Raw genomic sequence first — 12,929 nt, 5'->3', positions numbered from 1 at the left:
TGATCAAATCAACAAAATCCTAAACGAAAGATTCTTGTGCCTTTGTTTATTTATTTATTTTTTGGTGGTTGCTTCTGAGACTCTGAGGAATCTGCCTGCCATAGAGTGCAGTGTTGCGAGCACTGGGCCTAAAGTGCGCTCCGTATGTTCCTAAGGCCCATACACCGTGCGGCCCACGTAAAGGCCGCGCAAGCCCACGATGCGGTAGCGCGTAGCTAAGCGCACGTGGCCGAGGCACGACGCCAGTTCACAAAGCCCAGCCCGAGCGCGGCGCGACATGCAGGTGCTCTGGACCGACAGTCTGGCCTGCAGCAGCTAGGCTGAAGAAAGTGACAAACCCTCCGCGAAGGAAACTTGCGCTCGCTTTCCCTGGAGGCTGGGGCTGGAGCAGCAGGCTTCCGCTTGCGCTTGGCTTTCCTTGGCACGGATCGGAGAAAGGCAAAATAAAGGGAGCTCGCCGGAGGATATGAACTCCTACTCCAACAAGCTAGCACAGCGCCCCGCTTCCTTCCGTGGCAAGGCATACAAGGAGCCACCGTGGTGCCCATGCATATGCCTGCAGCGCAGCACGCTCCATCGAACCGTGTCCATGTGCAAACGTGAGGTAAAGTGCCCGGCTAGCTAGCCTATACCCGGCCCCATTGCCAACGTACGCGCTCTTGATCGCTCCTTTGAAATCAATTAATCCTTTCTCCCCGGTGCGAAGAAACACAGGGTGTACGCATGCTGAGCCCCTACACAGGTGTACGTTTTCGGTGGCTCGATTGGTGTCTCGATCCTGCAATGATGGGTGGGTGGTCGGAAACAAATCGATGGCATTGCCGGGCCGCCCACTGGTACTGAACTACTACTGATCACTGATGAAGAAGAAAGGGAGATGCCGCCGTGCGTCAAGCCGTGACGCACTGACACATGCAGCTCCCGGGGCGCACCAGTGGATCTGCATGCACGCGAAAGTGCGAAACCAAGAACTGCGGCCTGCGGGTCCGGCGGCAAATTATCCCGTGTCATGGATGCATCACGGTCGCGTGTTTTGTACTGTACGTATGTTATATATGAGTACCCAACCCACGTTTACTTCCGATCCTGTGGTCATCTTGCATCTGGTTTTTGGCATTATTATCAACACTAAACCCTGGATGCATCATCATATCCCACACGAGAAGCTCGCCATCATATCCTCGTTGTTCCTGGTCCTGGATTGATCGGGAGGGGATGCTAGCAAATTATGGCATGATCGCTTGCCGTGGATAATCGATCGTTGCGGTGTCAGCCTTCAACCTGCTGGGACCTACGGAGTACTACACATTTTATTCTATGGGACCGGCCGGGTCTGAACTTGGGCCTCGTTGAGTTTCTTCCGAATTCTCAACTTTGGCATTATACAAAAACAAGATTTTTCGTCACATTAAATTTGCGATACATGCATAAAATACTAAAAGTAGACAAAATTAAAAACTAATTGTACAGTTTGGTTGTACTTTACGAGACGAACATTTTGAGCCTAATTAGTCAACGTTTGGACAATTATTACTGAATACAAACGAATGCTAAAGTGTTGCTACAGTACATTTTGTCAACTTTGCACATCCAAAGTTTGACAACTAAACAGGGCCTTGCTTGGATGTGACGATAAGTTGGCGAGTGTTTGGTTCTTTAGTCGTTCTAAAATTTATGTCACATCAAATGTTTAGATGCTAATAAAGAGTATTAAATATAAATTAATTATGAAACTAATTACATAGATGGAGGCTAATTTTTTAGACGAATTTTTTAAGCCTAATTAATCTGTCATTAGCATATATTTACGGTAGCACCATGTTGTCAAATCATGGCCTAATTAGGCTTAAAAGATTTGTCTCGTAAATTGGTTGCAAGTTATGTAATTAATTTTATAATTAGTCTATATTTAATACTCTATGCATGTGTCTAAATATTCGATGTGATAGAAATTTTAGGGGGAGGTGTAGTAACCAAACAGGCTCGCTTGGATGTAACCTGGGACCTTGTAGGCTAGAGCTGCAATTAAAGCGTACGTAGACAGTTGAGAAATTACTCCTAAATAAATGGTTCCCTCAGAAATCATGACCATGGGTCACCACTCACCAGAGTCAGACTTCAGAGAGAGTAACAATCTTCCGCTGCTGATCTGACACTACCTTTTGTATAAAAAATATAGAGACCGAAAATGAGAAAGCTTATTTTTCTTGCTTCTACAATGTATTTTGCTTTCTGGCAGCTAATCGATCTAGTTTTATGATTTGTAAATATGGCTTTATTATTATTGGTTTCCGACAGCATCAGCGAAGTTGGCAGTGCGTGCATGTGATCGTTTCCGTTTCTTTTTCTTTCTCAGGCAGAAAAAAATTCCTGAAACTCCAGTGGGCTTTGCTGCATTCCTCCGTTCTCCCATATGCCATGTCTACGATCTAGCTAGGCAGTAGGCACGTAGGAGTAGCTTCTTAAGTAAAGAGCAGGTAAGGCCTTGTTTAGTTCCTCCTCTAAAATTTACTTCCTATCCTATTATTATTTGACATATGCATGGAGTATTAAATATAGACTAAAAAATAATTAATTACGTAGTTTGCGACTAATTTACGAGACGAATCTTTTAAGCCTAATTAGTACATGATTTGACAATGTGATGCTACAGTAGCACATGTGCTAATGACGGATTAATTAGGCTTAATAAATTCGTCTCGTAGATTACTGACGGATTCTATAATTTATTTTTTTATTAGTATCCGAACACCTCATACGACACCCCCATATAACACCCGATGTGACACCTCCAAACTTTACACCCTGGATTTAAACTAGGCCTAAACTGCTAAAGGGCAAAGGCAAGGGTTATATATTTGTACAGGCGTTGAGCTTACAATTATGTTATAGCTAGAAAAAAAAAAGAGGTGTACAAATCTCATTGTCTATCTGACAATGAATTATATTAATTCTAACTAATCTATCAAACCATACTCTGCACAAGCTAATAACTTTTTAAAAGAGAATTGTTCGAAATTTATGGATACACTTTAACACTTAGGACCAATAGCTAAACAAAGTTGTTTATATTTATATTCTTAATTGATAACTTTTTCATATTCTAACACACAATTAGTATTATCTATGTCCAGTTGTAATAAACTTTAGTTACAAAATAATCTATATATTTTTTTAACTCATATTAACTTGAGATATAGATTTGATGTGGAAATAAATCTGATCATCGTTTTTTTGCATAAATGTATATGTGGTGCGAATGATGCCATGCGTCATGAATGTATACTTTGTGTTAGGTTTTCTATATTAAAAATGGCATAAGTGGATAACTTAGAAGCACATATAAAAGTAATTTAGGATTTTTCTTTTTATAAATGGTAGATATAGGTAATTTAGATGCGTTATATAAAGGGTTAGGTTATCTCATGGCAGGGAAGAATAATTTAGATGCAATTTTAGGAGGTTAATTTAGATTGTTTTTCATAATGTCATATATGATATTGATTCAGTTTATATTTTCCAATGGAGAAGATGAGTAATTTAGATGCAAATTTAGGGAGTTATTATTATTTTCTACAATGGCATTGGTGGGTAAAATAGATAGAAATTAAGGAGTGACTTTAGGTTATTTTTCATAATGACAAAGATAAATAAATTGTGTATAGATTTAAGGGGTTATTTTGAAGTATTTTCATAATGATGAAGGTGGGTGGGTAATTCTTTTTTTTTTAATGAAAAAATCCCATCGTTATTGTCGACCACGATTAGAGTATATTGAATCGATGGATGGATGTTTCTGATGTTTGTAAAATTATCTATGATTTATCCTTTTTTTCCTATCGTGTCTAACGTGGATACTTCAAAAGTACTCTCCGATTAGTAACGTAATCATTGAACCCCTGCAAGTTTGTTGTTGTAAAGTTTAAAGCATAGATATGTAAGATTTACTCTCTTCAGTTAATAAATAAAACTTACCAGTCATTGTAATCCTATAAAACTTACCAGTCATTGTAATCCTATAAAACATTTCATTCTGACATTGCATGTTCTTTTTACCTCGGTTAAACTTTGAACAATGATATCTTCTGAAACAGGCCATATCATCGGTATTTTTTTTCTTAATAACAAGTCGATGTCATGATTTTACTACATTTTATTATAAATAAAGAATAATATAATGATGATCGGTGTTCAAAGTATTGTTTTCACTATCGTGATGATATGATGTCTAAAATAACGAACGTGTATTTTACACCGCATGTTTTTACTACTACCGTGTGTGTTCGACGAACCCAACCAAGAAGTTAGTACAGCACAGATTTATCCCCGCTCGTATGTGAACGATCTAACTAGATTAGAAAAGCGGAGCATCGAAGAAGTACACACTTTGTTAAAAGGAGGGTGGCATGACACCTAAGCACGCGCGTCTTCCAAATCGGTAACCCCAACCCTTTCTCCACAGGACCACAGCTAAGCAGTGTGGGTGTGTGTGACCCTTTGCTTGCGCGCGCACACTGCGCAGGCGGCCTTTCGCACTCGAGCTCGACGCCACTATATATAGCAGTCGACTTGCTCACGCATGACGCATCAGCGTGTCAACCTCAGTCCCTTCCCCGCCCAAGGCACGAACAGAGAAAGATCTGAGCGACACGCGAACGGCAACATATATAATGGTGAAGAACCCAGGCAGCAATGGCGTCCTCACGGCGACCGCCTTTTCCGACAACAAGCTAGCCAGGCCGGAAAGCGGCGTAGTCGACGTCGGCAAGGAGGCGGCGGCGAGGCCGTACAAGGGGGTGCGGATGCGGAGCTGGGGGTCGTGGGTGTCGGAGATCAGGGCGCCCAACCAGAAGCGCCGGATCTGGCTCGGCTCCTACGCCACGCCCGAGGCCGCGGCGCGCGCCTACGACGCCGCGCTGCTCTGCCTCAAGGGCTCCGACGCCGTCCTCAACTTCCCCACCTCATCACCCTCCTCGTCCGCGTCCTCCTCCCACCGGCGTGCTGACAAGGACGACGACCCGGCTGCCGGCGGCGGCATGTCACCGAGGTCCATCCAGCGCGCCGCGGCCGCGGCTGCCGCGGCGATCGACGACGCCGGCATGACCGCCAGCGCCGACAACAGGTGCTCTTCCAGCGCCTGCGCAACGACGCCGACGTCTGCCTCGCTGTCGTCGACGCAGGGCAGCACCGATCACGTCCACCAGGAGCAGCACGCGACGACGACATCGTCCGCCGCGGCCAGCACCGGCTCGCCGCCCGAGGGAGAGGAGCTGTGGACGGACCTGGAGGCGTTCGCCTCGCCCAAGTTCATGGATCTGGTGGACACCGGCGCCGCCGCGCCGTTCTCGTCGACGTGGGAGGAGCCCGAGGACGACGGCGAGTTGATGAGGCTGTGGAGTTTCTGCTAGGCCTCTAAAGATCAATCGTTATGCAGTGTTCATACATGCATTGCTCCGTTTTTTTTTCTTCTCCCTGTCAGCATTGCAAGGAGTACCTAGCTAGGTGCATGCATACCCAGCCAGCCAGCTTCCACCAAAGATTCTTTTGTTTTTTGATAAGACCAAAAAGATAGATTTAATTATTTGTACTCATCTGAATTCTGAACACAGTAAGTTCATGGATTGTTGAGCGAGCGAGAGCATTGGATACTTTCTGCTAGACTAGATTTGCCTCCATTTTGTTAAAGAATTACTCGTGATTGCTTAATCTAATCAGAAAGTGCTCGGAAGGACGCGCTTTGTGTCTCCGGCCGATCCTGAGGAGGCTTCGCGTCTAAGCAGTTCGCAGTTGCACGCTAGCTGTGCTGTACCTGTGCTGCTGATCTATCAATAGTTTTTGGTGTTGTAAAGGTGAATGCACACGCTGCTTTTGATCCAGCTCGAATCTAGCGCACCCGTCGTTCTCGTTTCCTTTCACATGTACTAGTTTATTTAAGAGGTCTGCGGTTAATCGGCAATATGAAAAGGAAGGGTGCGTTCATCGGCAAAACTTCCAAGTCACACATAGTACTTGTTTACCACATGATGTCGGCTATGCTGAAATTTGGCTTATGCTAATATTTACGCTAAAATATTATGAGAGAAAAATTTTATTCCATGGCTGAAAAGTAGCGCTAGGAAGGCGTAAATTCGTGCTACCTTGTGGCTTCTGCGACCTCGGGTGACGACTCAGGGAGTCAGGCCCCAAGGGGCCGACCGGCCAAACAGAAGCTAACAAGGTACTCCATCGTATAGAAGCTTAGCACATTCCATGTTACCACTATATATATATATATGTGTGTGTGTGTGTGTGTGTGTGTGTGTGTGTGTGTGTGTGTGTGTGTGTGGTGTAATAATGTACAGTGGCAATAAATTGTTGAGCAAGTCCTTGTTCAAGATAAATAAACAAACATCGGATTGTTCATGTCGGCAAGTGTTCAAACAAACTAGGAAGCACACGCGCCGGTTCTGGAGCCTTTGAATCGAACGGTGACTACGCAGCGATTTGGGGGGTACAGAGAGAAGTACGTACGCATGTTCTGTACAGCTCAACAGAAGAGGAAATGTATTGTTATTATACGGCACTTACCTCTCGTAGATCTCGAATTCTCAGTCCTGATGGTAGATCCCCTATGATTGAGCCGACGAAAATTCTTGTGTGTGATCGGAATCTACCAGACAGTTAGCGGTTTAATGTAACCAACATCGAATCCGTAAAGTTACACCGGAACACGCGAACACCACACTGGTGAGTGAGGCTAACTCAACTAGTTGGATAAGAGGTGTAGACATGCATCTAATCATTTATATTCTACTGTTTTTGTTCTCGAAAGCGTCTCATTCTTGCTTCTCGGGAGTCAATGAGTCTCAAAATTTAACGAAATATATACCAAAAAATGCAACAGTTTTCAGAATTTTCATACTCTTTGCCCTGAATATAAAATTTTGATATGACCTAAGCTTCACATACCGAAACTCTAGTTACAGAAGCATAAGAACATGAAAAGGTGTGTTCACCACAAAATGAAATTACAACAGAGCCAAGAGCCCAAGAACTACAATGCAATGAGCATTTGGATCTAAGAACAGCTTCAGCAGAATGCATTAATCTTCCACTATGTTGACGTTCAAGCCTCCAGCATACACAGTTGCGGCTCGAGGAGCTGCTGCATATGGCTTCGGGGAAATGTGCACTCTGTTTTGTGATCATTGTCGTCTTTAGGTATAAGACCACACTTCAGAGTACTTCCACCATGTATCGCCACTTCATCTTGGCTTGACCAGCAGGTCATGCATTCTCTGGCTGATGCAATGCCTTCAGATCATCACTGGAATCAACAGCAGTTTTCTGGGTCATTTGTTCAGATGCTTCTGTGTCAACCGCTTCTGAATGATGGTTTTCGCTTATAACATCAACAACTTTTTTACTATTTATTTCACTGTTCTCATTGTCATTTACCACGCTATTCAAATTTTCTGGCTCCTCAGATACTACAAGATCAGATGTCTGCCCGCTCTGAGCAAGAGTGGTTTCAGGGCTGACACCCATACCTTGTGCAAGTGCTACATACCGAAGTACTAGTTGCTTGTACGAATTCAAAAGGCTTTCTACATCAGCAATAGTCAGATCACTAGCACGGGCAAACAGGAACGGGTACTCCTGGAATTTTTTGTTCAAGTCATCCTCATTGAGGAGTTCCCCTGCTCCTTTCTTCTCTAAATCAGAAACAGATTGCACCTGCTCAACATGTTTACCACTCACAGTCACATCACTGTCCCTTCTCATATCCTGTCCTGAACCTTGGGCGTGATCTTTCAAAGATAAGCTGGCATCAGAATTCCTGTTAGCTTTAAGATTTTGTGATTTCCGATCTTGGACATCAGGATTGGCTTGACTATCCTGGTTTTCTGAGTCAGCTGATAATCCCAACAAGCGTTCCCTTGCCGAATCCATCTTCCTTTGAAAATCTAGTTCATTCATGGATAATGATTCCCCATCAATGTTCCATATGAAAGACTCAGCAGACAATATGTTTGTAAAAAAGTATTGAGCCTCTGACACCAATCGTGTTTGCCGTCTATATCTTTGTATGTACAACAGATTTGAGTGGAGCTGCGGAGGATTAGCCTGCAATAAGAACATGTGCTTGATTATTACAACAATCCTGACTGTTATGTGAACTGCAAAAAAAAAAATGATTAACAGAATAATATTGAGGCAAACGACAAAAGGATCCTGACATTGTTGTCTAGATTTGAAATAAAAACTATTAAAGCTACTCAGGCCGCGAGGGCAAAATTTTCAATTACTGTTAGAGGATAACCGCAATACATTTTCTAGTGCTCAGTGAGACTATTGCAGAAGGGCAAAATGCAATAACTTATTTAAGACCACCTACTGGTTATGTGTGATTGACTGAACAATATTGACACCTATACAAGATGCTCCAACTCGAAGTCCTTATTGATCAGTTCAGCACGATGTTTCTCATTATTATGTTCCTACAATGTTAGTCCAGCGGTTCTATTCTTGAATTTTTTCAAGGTCCTGAGAAATACACAGTTAGTCTGCTATTGGAAGTATAATCATTCTTGTAAGCAAAACTCAAGCAGATCCTGACTAAAAGTTATTACTCTGAAACAACTGAACCATAACACTAGCTCACTATTGAGTCCATATGTGCAAAGGATGTATCCAAGTAGATAGCTACAGCCATAGTGCCCGAGGGAAAAGGAAATGAGGAACAAAGCAAGGATGCACCGTGCACGGACAGTCCAACACACTTAAGGACACCTCACAAGTCACAAGAGACATGTCCAATGCATCAGATTTCATCAGACACTTCGCTGATATTTTTCCAACATATATAAAAGCTAAGTCAATTCTACCAAACTGACACCAGCACATTGAAACTTTGTCCTTGCGTGTCAATGGGGTTGACCTTCAATGGGGAACTTAATATAAAAAGTACTACTGTACTGACAGCAGATACTTCTTTTGCAAAGGCTAGCCATACCTTTATGGTGACATAGATAAGGACTGGAAGAAATTCGTCAGCTCCAGGGGGGTTTTCATTGGACACAATTGAAGCATTTAGAAGTAAGTTATTTATAACTTTACAGCAGTTCAGAATGCAGGCAAGCTTATCCCTTGGAGCTTTATACATGTTTATTTTCTGCAGCTCCTTCTGTGCAAGCTATACCAAAAACAAGAACAAGTATCAATTAGTCACACCTATATGAAGAATGAACAGCTGTTATGAGGTCTATCTAAATACATGGCTTGGACCTAAATAAATGGCTTGGCCAGTGGTCTAATTTGAAGATCAGCAGATCCACTGACAATGAATCATAGAAGTTCACATTTCCTTCAAAACTAAATGTGTCCTTAACTACTACTTGAGTGGATAGCTGAGTGGCTGGCAGTGCTAAGAAATTGAACAGCAAAAGTTCACAATGGAAGTGTAATACGTGAATGGAATGACATACAAATTAACAAATAGTAGTGTGTAGAGTATAGACATAAAGGTCCAGCAGGCAACCCAGCCCAAGACACAAGTACAACGCTATCCTAGTTCAGTTTCTGCCAGAAACTTTATCATGTGTGCAGCTTGCCAGGGATATACATCCAGCGAATAAAATGCCCCAAAAACAAGGGAAGTTAATTTTCATACCAGCCAGGATGTTTCATTCTGGTACTCTGGTTTTATATCCAAGTTTTCAGGCCTTATAAATTGCTGTAGCAAAGACATTTTCTCAAAAAGTTCTTCATCACTCTTCACATCTTCTGGGACTGAAGCAAATACCCGATTAAACAGTTTTGTCATAACATATTTCTCAAGTCCCTACAAGAGAAGTCAAACGTTGTCAAATTCCAGCACATAGAACTATTATCTGGTATACAGCATAATAAAATGATAAAATCTTAGTCAGTATACACTATACAGCATAATAAAATGGTAAACTATTAGTCAGTATACAGCATAATAAAATGATAAACTATTAGTAAGTAAATTCTAGAATGACTAATACCCTTCTTTTTTTTTGCAAGATGCTTTAAACATTACAGCATTTAGTTTCAGTTGCTTGTATGAATAGAACAACGGTATTACTATTAGTAGAATCGATTAGTACTTGGCAGTATTATTTACCACTGCTAGTCTTAATCCAAGAAAGGGGCAGCATGACTATTGTAAATTAGTGAAGTTTTGACATCAAATTCCATTTTATTGGACAGGGAATTATAAATTAGCAATGATCATAAAGAGTAATCACATTTAAATAAATAGAAGAGATACTACTCAATAATATGTCCACCAAGATGAAGTGAAATTAAGATGAAGGGGCAAGAAAACTAATTAAGAGCACTAACAATATGCAATGAAACCAAATCCAATATCGACATGTTTGATGCTGGGAACATTTAAAGTCATCTTGTACCCAACAAGACAGAATACGTCTTTGTATTAGGTATTGTGATATCCGAAGAAAAGAATAAGTCCCAATTGAGTGTGGGTATCTAGCAAATAATTCTCACAAATATACGTTTACAAATATTTCAACAGATACTTGTAGTGGATTAGCAACAAGATTTCATTCAAAGAAGACATTTCTATAGTTGAATGGTATTTGGTAACAGTGCTGTTTCAACTAAGGATGACCAAAAGAAGATGGCAGGATATCCTATATGCTACTTTTGTAATAAATCTGAAACTACTTTGCTTCTGTTCTGAGTTGCTACAGCAGTTCGGAACACGGTAACCCTGTGTTTTAATGCTGTTTACGATACAATCTATTTTTAACATTACTTTGTCTGGGTAGGCCAATGTTTACCAGCATGTGTGGTTCTAAACTCCTACGGCCTTGTTTGGATGTAGTCGGATTCGCATCAGCCCACATGTGTTGGGGTGGATTGGAGAGGAACTTAAACTAAATTCCACCTCAATACACCCTAACACATGTGGATTGAGGTGAATCCGACAACACCCAAACAAGGCCTAAGAGAAGAAGGAAGACGTCAGCACTGTTGTGGAAAATAACCATGATGTGACTCCTCAACAACATCCTGGAAACCTATGAAAGATGCAACTGTAGAAAAACAGCCTGCAGACTCAGCTGCTGACAGATGAAAGAGACAAGTAAAGAACACCGACTATTGATGGGTTTCAAAAGGCTGAAATAATGTCAATGGAAACTAAAAAGATGTTTAGTTCTAGCCCTGCAGTGTGAGCGTTATTCGTCTGGTATTTGAATCTCAGTCTGCTTGGTGTGGTTGCTCAGTGCTGAACATGAGTTAGCTCATCTTTATTTCTGAGTCAGGCATCCGTACGAACAAAATTATTGAGCCACATTAATAGCAGTGCAGAGTGCAGAATAAAGAAATTACCTCACCAGCACTCTCTAGTTCTTCCTCTGAACTGCCAGCCCAAGGAGTGTGGGCTCTGAATGCCCCTTCCATGTTTTCCAGGAACTCCTGGACAGCAGCACTATCTTTCTCTGGATCAGGAGCTCTGTTTGAGAATGTCACAATAAAGCTGTATGCATGAAACATAACTAAGTCAATTTCAAACATTTTGAAAAATGACCTACATAAATGTCAAATATTAATAGCTACTAAGTCTAGTAAGAAAATGAGGCATCTCCACTGCATACAGCTGCATTTAGAAAATTCGATTAGTTTCGGAAACATATATTTACTACTCTGGGCTTCTCGCCCCATTAGTAACATAAGATCAATTAGTAACATATACTCAGCTATTGTGACTATGCCACAGCTCAAGTCAACCTAGGTTTGGTACCAGGCACTATTGGGAAATCCAAGCCATACTCTGACCCTAAACAGGAAACAGATAGTTATCATGAAAAAAAAAATTAAACTCACTGCGTTAAGCCCGACGGAAGTACTCCATTATTTTCTACCAATTCTGGCATCATCTACATATGCTAAAGCATACACACAATCAATCAAGTTTGCGGTATGGTACATATGATAAACCTCAATGCAAAACTATCTCGCATTGTGCAATGTCTCTATCATAGTGCAGCTTGAAAGGCATCCGTCAAAGTAACCTAAGCCTGAAATCCAGATGTGGCGCAAAAAGGAATGACCTGTGGATCCAGCTCGAACCCATAGACGATAGGTTCCAACCAAATAGCAAACCTAGGTTAAGCTCTGCAAAAACAAACCTACTGAACCTACAAGCTCGCAAACACTACATTTCGAAGGGCACGGCAATGAAATCCCATTCGTGCCTCTAATTCCTACTTCCCTCCTCCCGCTACTTCGGCTACACAGGCCACTAGAGCTCAATCAATCGCAATATGCTTCGCATCGGATCTCGTCACCCACGAACTGAATCGCACATGAACCAAATTTCACCATGGGATTGAGGGGGAGTGGGCGCGGGGGCTAGAGCTGACCTTTTAATGGACTTGACGAACTCGGCGGCGGAGGGCTGGCGCATGCGCTCGAGGAAGTCGTGCCAGGCCAGCGGCGCCGTCGAAGAGGCGTCGGCGTTCCCCTCCATCGTCGCCGGATCGGAGTGCCCGGCAGTTGAGATCAGCGGATGAGCGGATTGGCTGGGTTCTGAGGAGGTTGGAGAGGGGAAGTCAAGGTCGCCCCAGATGGACCGACCACGCGGCGATTTTCTGTACTGTCGGAGTCGGAATCGCCGAGGGTGTGGATGTATGGTCGGTCCTACGGGTCACGGCGCAACCGGACGAGCAAGATGGGCATTTTGCTCTTCCGCATTGTTATCGTGTGTTTGTGTGTGTTTTCCTTCTCATTTCGACGAAGTCACTGAAAATAACAAATTGAGATGGATGTTTTGTTTGACGTCATAATTAGGAATGCAGGTTTTGCTTTTATCTGAACCATTTGGTCGGGTGGCGTAAAACTCATTAAGGCTAGGTTTAGACGCGGATATATTCATCTCAATTCACATGTGTTGA

At 42.4% G+C, this 12,929-nt stretch overlaps 2 protein-coding genes across 2 annotated transcripts; one reads left to right on the top strand and one right to left on the bottom strand.

The window, feature by feature from the left end:
• Window positions 1–4,651: 4,651 nt before the first annotated feature.
• LOC136540907 (ethylene-responsive transcription factor ERF014-like) lies at window positions 4,652–5,705 on the top strand. Its single transcript, XM_066532946.1, has one exon. It carries the CDS (start codon window positions 4,671–4,673, stop codon window positions 5,406–5,408), a length of 738 nt encoding a protein of 245 aa, XP_066389043.1. The 5' UTR covers window positions 4,652–4,670; the 3' UTR covers window positions 5,409–5,705.
• A 1,141-nt stretch (window positions 5,706–6,846) lies between these two features.
• Window positions 6,847–12,718, bottom strand: LOC136540906 (vacuolar protein sorting-associated protein 9A-like). The gene is made up of 5 exons (XM_066532945.1): window positions 12,399–12,718; window positions 11,365–11,512; window positions 9,653–9,823; window positions 8,996–9,175; window positions 6,847–8,106 (listed from the first exon to the last, which is right to left on the bottom strand). Exons 1-5 carry the CDS (start codon window positions 12,503–12,505, stop codon window positions 7,267–7,269), a joined length of 1,446 nt encoding a protein of 481 aa, XP_066389042.1. The 5' UTR covers window positions 12,506–12,718; the 3' UTR covers window positions 6,847–7,266.
• Between the last annotated feature and the right edge of the window lie 211 nt (window positions 12,719–12,929).

Source organism: Miscanthus floridulus, chromosome 2 (assembly GCF_019320115.1).
Source record: "Miscanthus floridulus cultivar M001 chromosome 2, ASM1932011v1, whole genome shotgun sequence".
NCBI lineage: Eukaryota > Viridiplantae > Streptophyta > Magnoliopsida > Poales > Poaceae > Miscanthus > Miscanthus floridulus.
The sequence above is the reverse complement of the archived record's forward strand: the minus strand, read 5'-3'. Positions and strand labels throughout refer to the sequence as shown.